The sequence below is a fragment of the Oryza glaberrima genome, chromosome 2, assembly GCF_000147395.1.
Source record: "Oryza glaberrima chromosome 2, OglaRS2, whole genome shotgun sequence".
NCBI lineage: Eukaryota > Viridiplantae > Streptophyta > Magnoliopsida > Poales > Poaceae > Oryza > Oryza glaberrima.
In genome coordinates, this window is record NC_068327.1 from 11113249 (window position 1) to 11130496 (window position 17248).

The 17248-nt window shown below is 40.1% G+C and overlaps 1 protein-coding gene and 1 long non-coding RNA gene across 2 annotated transcripts in view; one reads left to right on the top strand and one right to left on the bottom strand.

Moving 5' to 3' along the window:
- Positions 1-9450: 9450 nt before the first annotated feature.
- Positions 9451-17248, bottom strand: part of LOC127763435 (uncharacterized) — a 47747-nt gene continuing 39949 nt past the window's right edge. Inside the window, exon 3 of the long non-coding RNA XR_008015713.1 lies at positions 9451-9656. This is a non-coding gene — a long non-coding RNA (uncharacterized LOC127763435). The remainder of the gene's footprint in view (positions 9657-17248) is intronic.
- Positions 9863-11980, top strand: LOC127763429 (L-type lectin-domain containing receptor kinase SIT2-like). The gene has a single exon (XM_052288129.1). The coding sequence runs from the start codon at positions 9863-9865 to the stop codon at positions 11915-11917; it is 2055 nt and encodes a 684-aa protein (XP_052144089.1). The 3' UTR covers positions 11918-11980.

The following is a 17248-nucleotide window of genomic DNA, read 5'->3' on the forward strand; positions in this document are numbered from 1 at the left end:
GGCTCATTGGGAAGCCCTTACACGGGCACATGGTCAGTCGGCTGCAGGCAACTCAGGGAAGGAGAAAACTTACACGCGACCAAGCATACGGCGGTGACGGCGGGAGCGTTGGCGGTGGCAGCGGCAGAGGCAGAGGCACCAGCAATCGCTGATTGGACACCTGGCAAACCCCCCCCCCCCCCCCCCCCCCCCCCTCCAAGTCTCCAGTCCAGTGCACGTTTGTACTGGCTCTAATGGCCATGATGGTGTTGCCAAAGAAGTTTGGATTGGAAAATGTGAAAACAGAATACAGTCCAGTAGTCCACATTTTGCTGCGTTAATTTGTTACTGCCAACAGGGAACTTGGATGGGGTAGAATTTTTCCCAGGACTTGCAAGCTTTTATCCTAAGGACATTGAAGGCTCGGATTTGATAAAACTTGAGCTCCAACTTAATACATATATTGATGATATGAGAGAGGATGATATATTAAAAGGCCTAAACAACATTGGTGAGCTCTCTATATTAAGCTTGTTGAAACAAAGAAGCAAAAGCTCTTGAGTTTTGACTAGTATTGTAATATCCTTGCGTCAAAAAAAGTACTGTAATATCCTATTTATCTGAAGACTTTATGTTATGTTTGAACAATTTACATCTTCATTTAGGTAAGATTTATACTTATTTGTTATTTTCTACTACTTGTATTGAACCATTTAGAGTTATATACCATATTATTTACCACATTTTATATCGAATCATATTGTATTGCATTCGGATTTTTTTTTGGCTAGGCCTACCCTGGGTTCAAATCCTGGGTCCGCCACTGATCCTGTGTTCATATGTGCATATAATTTTGTATACGATAGATACATATTAGTTGAATTGGATTTCTTTTTAAGATAATAGTTCAATTGGATTTAAGGGCATCACCAATGTATATTGTAAAAGTGATCCATATAGATAGGACCTACATAAAGAAACTTTAACTATAGCCATCTCCACAATGTATATAGATACAAGGTAGCATTAGGATATGAGAGAGAAATAGAGATAGATAGCATTATTTATTCCATATGGGTAATCCATATGCTTATGGATACCTTTAGTTATTTTCTTCATATGGACTAGTTGTACAATGGTAGTAGGTAGCTGAATGAAGTATAATATTGACTATGGACTATTGACTATAACTTGTTTATGTTTTTACTTTGTATACAATTATATAATTAGAAATATAATTAGAACCCGCTACGATGTAACAAACAATATATTTATTTTTTTTCCTCTGACTAAAATGTTTAGTCTTCGGAGCAAACGTGGTGGCTCTAATTCAGATTCATATATCCAATCCTGATACTAATTGAAAATTAATCAACATGCTCCTAGCTTCTATGGTCCCGATCTCTTCTATTACCAGCCATGGAGGCGTAGACGAACAAGCGAGACGTTGAACACTACCTTTTGAGACTAACATTGGATCAATAATTAAAAAAGATGAATACCCCACCGCGTTGCTGCGGAAAATTAAGTTGCATAATATATACAAATAAGATGTAATATGATTATCAAAACTAAAACAAATTGATACAATTTTGCAGCCTAAAAATAATTGAGATTGCATAGTTTTATAAGAGAAAAGGAAGAGACAATTTGAACCATAGATCTATTATTTAAAGGCTAGAAATAATTAGGGTGATGTGGTTTAATGAGAGAAGAGAGTAATAGATCAAAACTAAAACAAATTGATGCAATTTTGAGCCTAAAAATAATTGAGATTGCATGGTTTTATGAGAAAAGAAATAAGAGATAATTTGAACCATAGATCTATCATCCAAAGGCTAGAAATAATTAGCGTGATATGGCTTAATGAGAGAAGAGAAAAATACTATTAACTATACTTAGTGGGGAAGAACTATATAAGTATATAGGATTCCTTTATTTCCTGATGAGCTACCTATATATGTTTTTTAAGATGAGGTGTTGGATTTGGAAAGAACGGAGGGGAGGAGAAGAGTCATGGCACTTCCATTAGGGCAACCTCAATGTATGTTGCCAAACTTGATAGTAGTGTGGGGCCAAGAGTGAGACCAAGAGCAAGTGGTAGTGGTACATGATAGAGTCCACAATGTATCTGTGTAAGCACTAGAAAATAAGCTGGGACCCTCTTAAAGAAAAGCATCTATTCTCAGCATCATGTTGTTGGAAATTTGGTCATAATTCGGTATATTTTAATCCAAAATAACAAGATAATAAACATGATATTTACAATGGGATTTGATCCAGTGATAGTGGTGAATGTAATCAACATGAGCATACTTAATGTAGAATAAGCATCAACAATCACATAATAACACAATGTTGACATTGCGATGAACATTAACAGTAAAACTTCTAATTGAAATAATGTAAGAAGGTTATACCCCAAGAATGGTCCTCTGCCGGAGTTTGGGGCAGTATTGCCTCCGTTGGTGTTGACGGGAGCCTCCTTCTCCTTGTCTCCACTATTGCCGTTGTCTCCAGTGTTCGACATGTTGGTGAAGGTGAAGTAGATGTTGACGAACAGTGAATAGTCGTGCCTTACGCTCCCCAAAAACATGATCGCCCGCCCGTCCGTGCAAACGTCGCAGCAGCGCTGGTTTCGGAGGCCTACTCTCCCAACACGTGTGCACACACTCGTCGGGATGGGATTACCGTAGCAGCAATAGCATTGGAAAATGGATGAAAGTGTGTCTCTCTTCTCTTGCAGGAGATCAAATCCATTATCATTTTATAAGAGGAATAGAAGATGAAGAGTAAGAGTCATGGAATAGGAAGAGGAACAGAGTAACTAATTCTCATCAATTAGCCATCAACCATCCTCCACTACACAACCATCAACCAACAATCAATTAGGAGTAATTGATGTAAGTTACCAACGGAATAGGAAGAGTAATAGAGCAACTAATTGTCATCAACTAGCCATGAACCATCCTCCACTACACAACCATCAACCATCCATCAATTAGGACTAATTGATATAAGTTACCAATTCCCTAATTCCCTAATCAAATGGATTAATTCTCAAACTCTTCATCCCATTGATATCCCATAAAAGAATGAATACACATGAATTCCTAGCATAATGAGCCTTAGAATTTATTTGATTTAATTTATTTAAATGGATCAATTACCCAATTAAATCTAACACATGTGACCCTATAGTACTGTATCAAAATTATAGTTTATTTCTTATTACCGGCAATAGCACTATGACCTGGTTGTTGTTGTTGTTTATCACTTCCACAATGCTTCTTACTAGGTAGTAGGGGTCTTTTCCATGTTTATTACCTGGTTTTTTATACATTGTGGATGCCCTTAGAAGATCTCGAGAAGGCATGTGGGAATAAAAAAACAAGTCATGGATAACTTTGACCAGAAAAGGAATATCATCGATAAAAATTTTAGAGTTAAGCTGGAAAAAAAGGGGTTTGCAAGAATTATGCCACTATATTCTTTTAATTTTAGTCACTTTTTTCCATGTGATTACTCTCTCTTCTCTATGTATAAGATTTTATCTCTCCCATCTCATTTTTCAAATAGGTAATAAATTATTTTTCATGTCCACCTACCACACCACCGTTGTTAGTTAGGGAGGAAGAGATGATGGCGCGGGTTTGAGTTGGGATGGAGGAGGAAGCGCGGGTGCAGATGGAGAAATCAAAGATGAACGAACAAGAGAAAGGGATTGAGTTACGAATGACTAAAACAAAAGTATATAATTCAAAACAAGGTTATCTAAATATTCAGAAATTAATACTTATTTAAGTGTTCAAAAGTTATTTGGACTGATACTTCAAATATAATACATGCTAATAGGAGTACATAGCTGAGAACCTTCTAATATTATATTTACAATAAATTTAATACGCTTGGCATGTTAATTATTTGTCATCATGATAAATAAAAGAATGTTACTACACTTCCTACCAAATCTGTTCCTCAAGAACCTATTTACAATATATAATAACATGTTATAACATTTATTAGATACGAGAGGTTATACTCATACGAACGCGCGACTCTGCTGTCTAGTAGATTTGGATGGTAAAGATTTTTTCCCCCTCCAATTAACGAGGAAATTTTAAAAATCGTAAAATGTTGTGAGAACTTCTAGCTTTATACATTCTAGATTAATTTAGGGGCTCTAATAAATTCATTCGATAATTAAAAATATATAATACATTATATTCATGTTGGACTAAAATGGCCGTTTTGAGGCCTGGTTAATCTTAGCCACTATTAGCATATCCAAACTTGCCTTTTGCAACTGTATCTTCATTTTCATGCGCAAACGGTGTTCTTTTTAACAAAAAAAAATTGTATAGAAAAGTTGCTTGAAACACTCATATTAATCTATTTTTAAATTTTTTTAGATAATGCTTAATTTGTCGAACGCTAATAACTCGTTGTGTTTTACATACGCGTGAGAGAAGAGATAGGGACGAACACAGCCTTAACCGCATAATTGCATTTGCATGCATGGCTGACCAGCTGAAGGGGAGGGTGGGGGAACTGGGAAAACTAAAGCTCGGGTCATGGCATTGCCTGATCTAGAAGAAAAGGATGGACTGATCTGGTCAAATATACCGTGTCAATAGTGTTGTTCAAAGGGATGGAATTGAAACAGCGATATGCATGTAATTGGCTCTGTGCGAATGTGTGTTCATAACAAAATATACTATATATACGCATGGTCAAATTCGGTGTACCGAGGGTAGGCATAATAGACATAATTATAATTAAATATAGTAGTTCGATCCTCGAAACAACCTGACTTAGGGATTAGGATCCGGTGCTCATAGTAGAGACTATAAGTTTAGCAGTTGGAATCATTTTTCATCATTAGATCAAGACAATTAACAGCTGAAACAAATGCTACAGGTGTATTAAACAGTAATTGCTACAGTACATGCTACAGGAACTAACTTTGTACGGTCCTTTGTGAACAGTATTTAGGAAAAATCTAGGGCGTTAATTTGTAATCCAATGGTGTCGGTAGGACTGCTTAAGTCGCAGTGGCTATAGCCACTGCATGTGATCCCCTTTGGTCAACACCTCTCCGAAAAAAAAAAGTTGGTAAAAATAAGTTGCTTCGTACTTCGTAATTTCTTAAGAGTGTTGATACTAGGCTCTGCCTTAGTACATATCCACATTTTGAAATAACCTAATTTTACTGTACTCCATCCATTTCATATTATAAATTATTTGACTTTATATAAAAATTTAGAAATATTTAAAATATTAAATTAGTTTTATTAAATCTAATATTAATATATGTTTATAATATGTTTGTTTTGTGTTGAAAATTCTAATATACTTTTCTATAAACTTGGCCAAATCTAATATTAATATATGTTTATAATATGTTTGTTTTGTGTTGAAAATTCTAATATACTTTTCTATAAACTTGGCCAAATTTAAACAAGTTTGTCAAGAAAAAAAAGTCAAATTACTTATAATATGAAACGGAGGGAGTAGCATATCAACAACAGTGTTAATCTTGAGCGGTACATGTCTAAACCAAGATTTTGTACCAAAGTTTCTCTTAGAAATACAAACTCTTCAATCAGTTTTTAAATTACTCATCGTTCTAGCTTCATAGCCATTTTTTTTATCTTTGGTCATTAATTTTTAGAAATTTATTTAGTTTGGCATCATACTATTTAATTATAGTAGTTATGTTTTTAGATTTATTACGAGAAATATCTCATAATATATGAATTAAACTACATGAATTTTTAAAAATCAATGGTCAAAGCGAAGTGAGTGTAACTCAACTGGTTAAGTTCTTTATGGTGGAACCAGCCCACCCAAATTTAAGTATTAGACTTAACACATGTACTGCTCGTATTATTCAGTGGTAAACGACGTATCCATCGACAATGAGATATCTGTAGTGACTTCGTTAATTTTAAGATATGTCAGCTTAGTTTTTCGGAGAAGCTCGACGTATGTGTATATTTATAGAGGTGAGTGTATGCCCATTATAAACGTATGTGTTTTTACTGTGTTTCTAAAAAGAACTAATGGTGAAAGATACCAATGTTTAACTTATAACAAATCTACCACGAGACAAGTAATTTGGAATACTATCGTAGCTCAATGTTGCAGACTTACAGCTTGAAATGGACCCACTGTCTTAAGAGGTTGAGAACGGCTGGTTTTGCATAAAAGCCCCTGAATGATAAGCTAATTACACTTCAATTATAACATATGCAAAGGAGGACATAAAAAGATAAAAACAATCAAGTCCTTCCAACGACCACATTGGCGATGGTTGGATCCTCACTCATGGCAACAGCAGGAGCAGAAGAACCATGGTTAGCTGCAATGTGTAGAGCCAATGAGCATATCCAAAGGGAGCCTCTCGACGGATGTTGAAGTCACCTTAGCCCATAGGAGAAATCATCAGCCACCTTTTGCAAAGCTACAGTCAGAGACGAAGTAGACAACCACCGTAGGTGTAGGAGACTCGCAGGAGATGGAGCAAATAGCCGGCACAACCTTTTCTTTGATAGCCTAGAGGACAAGTCTTCAAACCTAAGCAAAGCAGCAAAACTCCCAACTAAAAGTGTTGGAGGTAAACCCATCATTGCACTGGGCAGGAAGACGATGCTAGCAAGAACGCTGATGAGGTCCACCATGTCTGTCAAGTTGATACAAGAAGAGTTGAACATCGGCGACCCTCTTTAGCTACACAAAGAACGGGAGAGACCTAACTAGACCTAAACCTATCTACTAGTGGAGAAAGGAGCCGAACCCCCTCTCCTAGACGCCGACGACTGGGTGGCCACCGAAGAAGGAAGGGAAGGGGCCAGAAGTCGAAGCTTTTTTTTTTTTTTTGCCCAAGAAGCCGCCTTTCGCTAGGCATTTCGAGGTGAAGAGATAAGGACTAATGCCAATTGATTAGGACTTTACGTCGTCCACAACTATCATTACATTATATAATGTCCACAGAGTGATTTTTAAGGATCAAACCTCGTCATCATGCCAAAATATGGAGTTAGCTTAGCATTTTCCACAATTTTATTGCCAGATATCTTAAAAATCATATACTATTATTAGAATTTTTTGGGGATTTTCTATGTTTAAATTCGAACAATTTTTATCAAACCCTATCGCTGGTAGCTTGGGAAACCCTGCTTTCTACATGTCAACGGCTTTGCATCCCGGCTTCAATTTTTCTAACTTTTCTAAAGAGCCCTCGCCTGATGATATTTAAAATTGAATTCAGGCATACATATCATCACTACCATATATACGAGTAGCTGTTTTTTTTAGAGAAATATATATTAGCTGTTGATTTTTTTTTGCTAGTTAACCCCTAATTTGCTAGATTCAATACATATATGGTAATGAATCTAGCAAAACTCTACAAAATTCATGTCTCAATCTAGATTTTGTTTACATGTTAATGTTCAAAACTAAACAGTGTTTAGTTGCACACGAGGTTTTAAGATGATATACAGTGTAATACAGTGAGAACATTCTCATGTAAAGGGGCCTGTGGGTTGTTTCATCTGGGAGAAGCTTCAATTCTTCATCTGTTCTTGTCCCTGGGTTTTCATTTTGTCCATTACCCTGTTCTTATCTTCACAGAAATAGTAGTCTCCTACTCTCCTTTTCCTCACAAGCTAGCTAATGTTCTAAAGTTGCCTGAAAATGACGTGTCTGAGCTTTCCTCATGTGGTTTTCAATTAACAGAGAAAGTCATAAGCAGCCCTGCAGGACATCTGACCAGATTATCTTTGACTTCACTGAATTTCAGAATCAAACGTAGCAGATTCCTTACAGTTTCGTGTTTACACGACCAAGACAATCTTCACTACTTATCCGATTTTTTATCCTCATGAAAAGAATTAATCTTTATATGATAATATTGGGCCTGTTTGATTTGGAGCCAATTTTTGGCCAAAAACTTTAGTAGTGTCAAAAACTTACCTTGACAAGTTTTGGTATTACCAAATTTAATAATGTAGAATTCAAACTATGAAAGAAACCAAACATTGTTGCCAAAATTTTGGGTGGGTAAAAATTGGCTTCAATTCAAACAAGCGCATTGTTTCAAATATTGTCACATAGTGAAGTTTAAACTTTCTCATGAATAGTTCTCTTGGGCTTATTCGTTTCAGCGTTTGGACTGAGATTTCTAGGCGGCATGCAAAATGAGATAAGTTATTAGTGCATGATTAATAGAGTATTAATTATTATAAACTTTTTTTTAAAAAAAGAAACTTCTATATAGAAAATTTTTTACACAAAACACATAGTTTATGAATTTGGGAAGTAGCCATCCCAAAAAGCTATTTCGAACACATCCTTAGCAAGTATAGCATATTTTTTTCAAGGACATGTCAGTATAAAATGAAAAGAAAAAAAAATCCATTTTACTCCCTTGACTTAATTCAATGTAGAGTACTGCTATACGTATGACCCGTTGTACGAATAGAGACATGTAACCATAGATCAATCAAAGGAGAGCATGTTCATATACACTAAAATACAGTCTTACATGAGTCGGACATTTGGATCATATGCATAGCAATTTCCTTCAATGTATCGCTTAACCTGTTGTACTACTTTTGGTTCATTTTTACCACTAAAACTATTAAACCATTGAAATGGATCACTTTACTACTTATTGACATTTGTCTTTTTTGTTACTATTTATATAAGTTGTATTTAAAGCTGAAATTTCTTAGACATAGATAGCACCATTATCGAAGTTGAAATTTGTTTTCATGGTTGTTTGCTTTAACTTTAAATTTTTGGTGTTTAAATCGGGCTTATGCGCTTTCATCCTACGCGAAGTGAGAAAAAGAATAAAACAATGTTGATACGTAAGTTGTGAATGCATCTGTATTGTCCTAAATTTTTAATGCGAACTATGACTTGTATAGATGAAAAAAGAGAGATAGTGGTAGGAATGAAGCTGAACCCTTTTCAATAGCTTCAATAGCTAAGGGTGTAAAATGAAAAAAAAAATAGTTTAGGGAGTTATGTGCTCCGGTGAAATAGTTAGGAGGAGTAAAATGTTTTTTTTAAAAAAAATTATGGCCATCTAAATTTTCAGAAAACAAAAGATTATATTATTCGAAGTTACGATAGTACGGCATAATGAGAAGTCAATAGGCACACGTATGCATGATATTATTTACCTATAAAAAGATTAATGGCATATGATATAACACGCACTACAAATAGATAATTAATGGACATGCAGGTTGAAATTGCTGCCTGAGTTAATGAAACCGAAGCTAAATTGTCTGCAAATCAAATAACTAAAGTCTACTGTATAGACGGTACACAACAACTTGCAAGCAAGAACACCCAACTTTTCTCCCTGAACCAAAGCCTGGATAACAGGTGCATCTTCACTTGGATTCCCTAGGCAGTAGTCACTGGACGTTGAGTTCTCTACAAGGTCAAACCAAACTAATCAAACTTTGGCACCATTTCTCCACAAAGTTTCTACATCAACACTTCTATAATTGTCAGGTACACCCAGTCCTGTTCAGCACTTGAGATATTTTTCCTTAGAACACATTAATTAGAGTTGGACGCCGCCCCAAGTGTTGAATTCTGAAACTCTGAATTAATCTACCAGGAGATGAGCACACACAGGACCTAGCTTTTCCCTGCATGATGATTATTCAAAGAAAAATTCCATGATTCCACATTACTATCACACCAGGAATAGTTCAACTGACAAGCTGCGCAGCTGGACTGCAACCTTCAGCTCATGTTCATATAAACCATTCTGGTAAGTACAAGCTAATGAGAGAATACATTGTCCATTAACACTAGAGAGAAGCTAGCTAGTGAGATAACACAGAATTCAGATATGCAGCATATGGTTAAGCCAGTTTGCATATTGTGTCTACAGTGTAGCCTCCTCTATGGCGTTCATCTTGCAGCAGCCGTTGCTGCTGCCGGTGACGGCAACGGCGGGGACCAGTTTGCCTACTCCGGCTTTGCCGGAGTGAAGGACCTCACCCTCGACGGCACGGCCATGGTCACACCAGATGGCCTACTCGAGCTGACCAATGGCAAGCCGCAGGTTAAAGGCCACGCATTCCATCCGACGCCGCTGCGCTTCGAGGAGTCGTCGTCACCAGAAGGCGGGGAGAAGAAGGCAGCAGTGCGGTCTTTCTCGGCGTCCTTTGTGTTCGGCATCGTCACTGCCTCCCCTGGTGTCGGCGGCCATGGCATCGCCCTCGTCATCACCCCAACCAAGGACCTCTCCACCGGGCTCGCCAGCACATACCTGGGATTCCTCAACAGATCAAGCAACGGCGACAACAGAAATCATATCTTCGCGGTTGAGCTTGATACCATCCAGAGCCCCGAATTCTCCGACATCGACGACAACCACGTCGGCATCGACATCAATAGCCTTGTGTCTTCAAATGCCTCTGATGCCGGCTACTATGATGACAACACCGGTGAGTTCAAGAGTCTAACACTGGTTAGTGGGAAAGCCATGCAAGTATGGGTGGACTATGACGACGATGCTACACAGATTGACGTGAGGCTTGCTCCGGTAGGAATCAAGAAGCCCATGAAGCCATTGGTCTCTACGAGATTCAACCTCTCAACAGTGATCACCAATGAAGCATATGTGGGCTTCTCAGCGTCGATAGGCACAATGACCTCGCAACACTACGTGCTCGGCTGGAGCTTCGGTGTGGGCACGCAAGCTCCGACCATTGACATGGACAAGCTTCCCAAGTTACCTGGCAGAAGAAGCAAGAAGTCTTATCCGCCCAAGACCATGGTGATAGCTCTACCAATAGTCTCGGTGGTGCTTGTGATTGTCGTTGCTGCTGGTGTTTTTCTACTGATTAAGAGGAAGTTTCAGAGATATGTCGAACTGCGTGAAGATTGGGAGCTTGAGTTTGGAGCACATAGACTGTCATACAAGGATTTGCTTCAGGCAACAGAACGGTTCAAGAACAAGAACTTGCTTGGAATTGGAGGGTTCGGGAGGGTGTACAAAGGAGTGCTTCCTACTTCTAGTTCGGAGGTTGCTGTGAAGAGGGTATCACACGACTCAAGGCAAGGAATAAAGGAGTTTGTTGCTGAGGTAGCAAGCATTGGTCGCCTCCGGCACCGCAACCTCGTACAACTGCTTGGTTACTGTCGGCTCAAAGAAGAACTTCTTTTGGTCTACGACTATATGCCAAATGGTAGTCTCGACAAATATCTGTACAGCCATGATGACAAGCCTACTCTAAATTGGGCTCAAAGGTTCCAGATTATAAAAGGTATTGCATCTGGCTTGCTTTATCTTCACGAGGAGTGGGAGCAAATTGTTATCCATCGGGACATCAAACCAAGCAATGTGCTCCTTGACAACGACATGAATGGACGGCTAGGTGATTTCGGGCTTGCAAGGCTCTACAACCGTGACACCGAGCTACAAACAACAGTTGTTGCAGGTACCTTTGGTTATATGGCCCCCGAATTAGCACTAACCGGGAAGGCATCCCCTCTTACCGACGTGTTCGCCTTTGGCGCATTTCTCCTTGAGGTCACCAGTGGGCGAAGGCCTGTCGAGCAAGACATCGAAGGGCATCGACTCCTGCTGACGGACTGGGTGTTTGAGAATTGCAGCAAGGAACAGATCCTTGCTGTTATTGACCCAAGACTTAACGGCAACATTAACATTAGTGAAGCAAGTTTAGTATTGAAGTTAGGGCTCTTGTGCTCTCACCCAATGTCTAATGTAAGGCCAACCATGCGACAAGTTGTGCAGTACCTCAACGGAGATATGCCCCTCCCAGAGATGTCACCAATGCGCTTTACTTTCAGCCTGTCAGCACTCATGCAGAACCAAGGGTTTGACTCGTCGTTGAAGAGTTTAGGCACGATTAGTAATCTTTCAATTGGGAGATGACAATGCAAGATGATGCATTTCTGTTCATAAGTAGAATCTGTTTCTTTTCACCACATTAGGTCAGAGTTTATTGTAGTTATTCTTAGCTGAAGTGCACTCTCTCCAGCCTTGAGTTGAGAGATTTACTAATGTGCCTATGCATGTTTCTTTCTTGTGACAAAGTTTATCAATTCCTTGTATATAAATGCTGTAAGGCACCGAACTGCCTGGGCTCCCCTCTCATATTGAGAACCACCCGCGTATGATCATTGTAAAATCTGGAGTTAGAGGAGTTTAATTTTTTGTTTCTTCTTAATTGAGTGAAGTAATCCATAAGAAGTCAGAACTACAAGTATAGAGGATATGTGCACCATCATGTTGCAAACAAGACTTTTGGCCCCAGCTTTGAAACTTACTAGCAGCTTAACTAGTACGCAGTGATGTGATTTCACAATCTCCTATCCTATTCCCATAGCCCCTGAAGTCGCCGCTTCCACGCTGGTGTAGTTCTCAGTGCCAGCGTGTGGAGGGTGTTCAGCTAATTCAGTTATCCGCAAATCGATCCAAGATGTGAGGGAATAAGGTTCAAGGAACTGGAGTATGAGTTCTATATAACTCTTTGATCTTGTGGGCTCCCTAGTCCCAACGATGCTAATCAAGACTGACGGCAACCGGCAAATATATATATTACCGTCATTCCTATATTACATAGTTTGTTTAAACAAAATCTAAATAATTAGAGGGCCGAGCCCGTTGAAACATTGATATCTGTCCGTGGTGGTGGAGGATGGTAAGAATCTGAGGTGTGCCCGGGTGCCGCAGAGAAGATCAACAGTAAAACCGAAAACAACTTCGCCTAAACACAAATGCGACTACATCGTTTATATGACACTAAATAGACCAACAACTAAAATTAATCCGCATGCAAACATGCTTAGATTACCTGTTCAGCTCGTCAAGCAATATGAAATGAACCCAATTGTACTTCCACCTCTTCTACCTGTTCACCAGCCTCTTCCACCGCAACAATTCCATTACCACAAGTAGTTGGGGTTGGTGGCACATCACCAACGGTTAAAATAGCTATTCAAATCTGACAAACAAGCGATGAATCTCAGTCATTCAATCGGTTTTGTACCAAATAAATAGGATTAATCGGAAACATACTGCCCAATGTCCTACCTAACCTAACCTACCTCTTTGAGATACCTTCCGTCGCTGATTTTCAGTCACCAGGAAATCAGTAATCGAGAACCACAGCTCGCTTGCTCAGCTCCTCGATAGGCTCCTTCCACCAGCTCGAATGCTCGATGCGACGCAGACACCGAGCGCACGCAGCCGCCTCCCCCACCGGCCGCCGCTTGCCTCCACCGCTCCACGCGCCTGGCTACCCAGTCGCAGCCTCCCCGCGCTTCTACGGACTGTGGCGCCCGCACCCCCATATGCTGGCCGCCCAGCGGAGCCCTCATCAGCCACCCCCCGCTGGCCGCCCGGCCGCCGGCGGGCGGCGGCGGCGGCCGGTCGCCAACAAGGCGTTGCCGTTGCGCTCGCTGCTGGGGTTGGGCTCAATCGCACAAGAGTTGCATAAGGTGGTCAAGGAAAAGTCCACTTTGACTCCTTAAAGTACGCTGAATTGATTCGTACCCTTTAACCAGATAACTAGGTAAGACGATTCCCGAACTATTGAAACCAGTGCAATTTGACTCTCTCATCGATTTTCGAGGGTGGTTTTATTGACATGGTGGTAGAACTAAAAATTATATGTAGGACCCATCCACTTGTCATTAAAAAAATATTGGGACGCACTGACATGTGCAGCCCACATGTCATCCTTTCTCCCTCTGACCCTTCTTCCTCCTCCCTCTATCTCCCTTATCTCTCTCTTTTCTTCATGGCCTCTGCGAGCTGTGTGGCCAACGATGACGATAACAGCAAGTCACAGCACACTGAGCAGGTGGCGCTAACCCGTAGCCACCGCTCTGTGCATCCGCGTTGAACCGATGGTCCGGTGCCCGCACCCGGGCCCACGCTGGAGCGTGCCGCCGACTCGCCAGCTATGAACTCTCTCTCTCTCTCTCTCTTTCTCTTCTTCCGTTCAAGTAGTTGCCGAGGGTGCGAGGACAACCAGCCGTCGATGAAGAGCGAAAGAGGCCGCTCCAGGGCCTCCGGCCTCCTCAACCGCCACCATCTGTTTCTTAGTCCGTAGATAAGAGAGAGAGAGGGAGGACGAAGAAAGGTTGGAGGGAGAAAGGATGACATGTGAGCCCCACATGTCAGTGGGTCCCACAATTTTTTTATTGACAAGTGGGTCTCACATATGTTTTTTTAATTCTAATGCCACCTAAGCGCCACGTGGAACGAAGACCAGGTCAATGCCGCCACATCAGTGCCATGTCAGCAAAACTACCCTCCAAAACCGCTAAAGGAGTCAAATTACACTGGTTTTATCTAGTTTTCTGGTTAAGGGATACGAATTAGATTCGGCGTACTTAAGGGACCTAAAGTAGACTTTATCCGGTGGTCAAAGCTGGTCAACACTGCCCTCTGGGCTGGGCCCTAGCCTAGTTCTGATACATCCGGGCCATCATTTTGTCTACTGAAAGGCCCACAGGCAATCAAACTAAGGGGGTGTTTGGATGGGCTAAAATTTGTTAGTCCTGTGTAGATACTAATTTGCAGTATTAAACATAGACTGATAAAAAACTAATTTCATAAATGAGAGCTAATCCGCGAGTCAAATTTTTTAAGCCTAAATTTAATCCATAATTAACAAATGTTTACTGTAACATTACATAGGTTAATCATGTATTAATTAGGCTCAATTGATTCGTCTCACAAATTAGTCCAAGGTTATGGAATGTGTTTTTTAATTAATCTATGTTTAATACTCTAAATTAGTGTCCAAACATCCGATGTGACAAGGACTAAATCCCTGTGAACCAAACAGGGCCTAAGCAAGCTGTAGGCCATCGCTCTCTCACGCAAACAGCTCGCATGCGCCAGTCGAGGGGTCTGTTTATACAGATTCTGAGAAGGAAAAAGTACACCGAAGGCGAATTACAAAATCATCTCCTAACCACAAAACCGGATACAACGCATCCCCTAACTTACAAAACCAATGCAAACTAGGTCCCTCGGTGTTTTTGACTCCGGTTTTGACCGACGTGGCAGCTGACTCAGCGTTGGACCCACGTGGGTCCTACATGTCAGCCTCTACTTCCCCTCCTCTCTCCACCTCTCTTCCTCTCTCTCTCCTCCTCTTTCCATGTCAGCCTCTCTTTCCCCTCCTCTCCCTTCCTCCTCTCTCTCACACTCATCTCCCTAGGTAGGTGTTGGTAATTCTTACGGTCACAGATAAAATCCGCAAGCGCACGATATACCAATGTAGAACTTCCCCTACAGAGTATTCCAAGGGTATCGAATCCAAGGGAACGTATGTAGTCAGATCTTCCTCCGGTTCATTCAAGGACACCAAGCAAAGGATAGGCCGGGATATAGATGATTTATTGGTGAGAAACAGTGTCTAGGGAAAGCTTAAGTTTAATCCTAACGTAATACTTCAGGCACTGGCAACCCGTTGTTCCCAGATGTCGCTCTATTACGTACTCGGACAGGGAGGACTTAAGTAATCTCGATAGCTATCACCACCTCTACACCTACCTCAAACGTACTATGGGATACGCAGCAATTATTGGATAATAATCACCTAAACACCACGTCTAAGCAATTAATATCTACTTAAGTGTTTATAACTCACTAAAGTAATTACTATATTTTAGTCCGGTATGCTATTTAGGAACTAACCAAGAGATAATTCTCACAAGATAAATCTAAATTACTCAGGAAGAATATTATATTGAAATCAGAGTAATAAACAGAATAAAATATAGTACAATAGAGCCTCTTATAATTCAGCTCAACCTTAGAAGTGTGTGAGGGAGTGAAGCTCCTTATATAGAGGTAGGTATGACGGTTGTACAACGCGAATTGTCAGAAATGCCCCGCAACCGCCATCAGGAGATGATCAGAACCGTCCACGCCAAACCCCAGCCTGAACGGCTGAGATTTTGGTTCGGCTGAACCTGGGCTAGGCCCACCTAGCCTGGCCTTTGGCCTATCTGCTCCCCTTGTCCTCCTCTATCTATTTCTCGGAGTTTTGGGCCGAGTCTTTGATATTTTGATGAAATTAACAACCCATCCTTGTATGGATACATGTTTCTCCTCACTTTAGTCTAGATTTCCTCCCAACTTCGGGGTTTAATACCTGCATACAAATATACACCAACACTCATGGAATATGTGAGATTAAACACCTATCACTATGTTTGATGTTTTATTATCTGAACTTTATGCAGATGTTGGCGGTATAGAATCGGCATTTAACAGCCGCCAACAAAACACCCCACACTTAGCTCTTTACTTGTCCCTGAGTAAAGGTTAGCGTAGAATGAATTTCTCCAAGATATAATTCAGGCATATAAATCATTCACAACCATACCTGCACCTGTGAACTTTATCAATAGCTACTTACCATCTTGAGTAATTGATAAATGGAACGATCTTGATTCCAGTCCTTCTTACTTCTCCTGTCAGACTCATGGGAGTCGACGAGAACTTATAATCGGGGGCAGAAAAACTTCGTTTTTTTTCATTTTCTCTGAGCAGTGAATAAGAATATCCTTGGCAAAAAAAGAAAGAATTTATGAATTTTCGCAAACCAACTCTTTTCCTTATATTGACTTTTATCTCTTAAGGATATATATTTTCTTGTGGATGCTCACCAAGACGAAGTGTGCTAGAACTCATCTCTATTCTAAGGCTGATATGTGGAGCTCGGTAGTGATAAATTGTGACATACCTGCATCATATATATTGCAAAGCCAAAAATATGGACTCAAGAAGATCATTAGTCATACTCCTAGATCAAGGGTCTTTATTTGTGGTGGAAAAATGGGAAAGTAAAATATTTTGTGGAATGATGGAATAAAGAAATGGTTCTCCTTTTTTCCTCTACTTTCTCCTCCAATTTTCTTTTCTTGCATGAATATGGAAGGGGCATGGCTATATGCACTTTTTTCATCATGCTCAATGTTTTGAGAGCAAGCTTTATTTCTCTCTTTATTTCTCTCTTTTCTTCTATAGCCATGCCTTTCCCTCCTTTTCTCATTTTCTTTTTGCCAAGGATCTTCTAGGAGAAGAAAACATAGTCTAAAGTAGGAGTTTTATTGAATGGAATTTTTGTGGGAAGCTAACTTTCGGTGTAGAAGCTTAGCTTGATTAAATATGTGGAAATGAAAGTGGAAATGACCCCTTGATCATGAGAATATGAAAGATGTCTATCACGAGTCACAC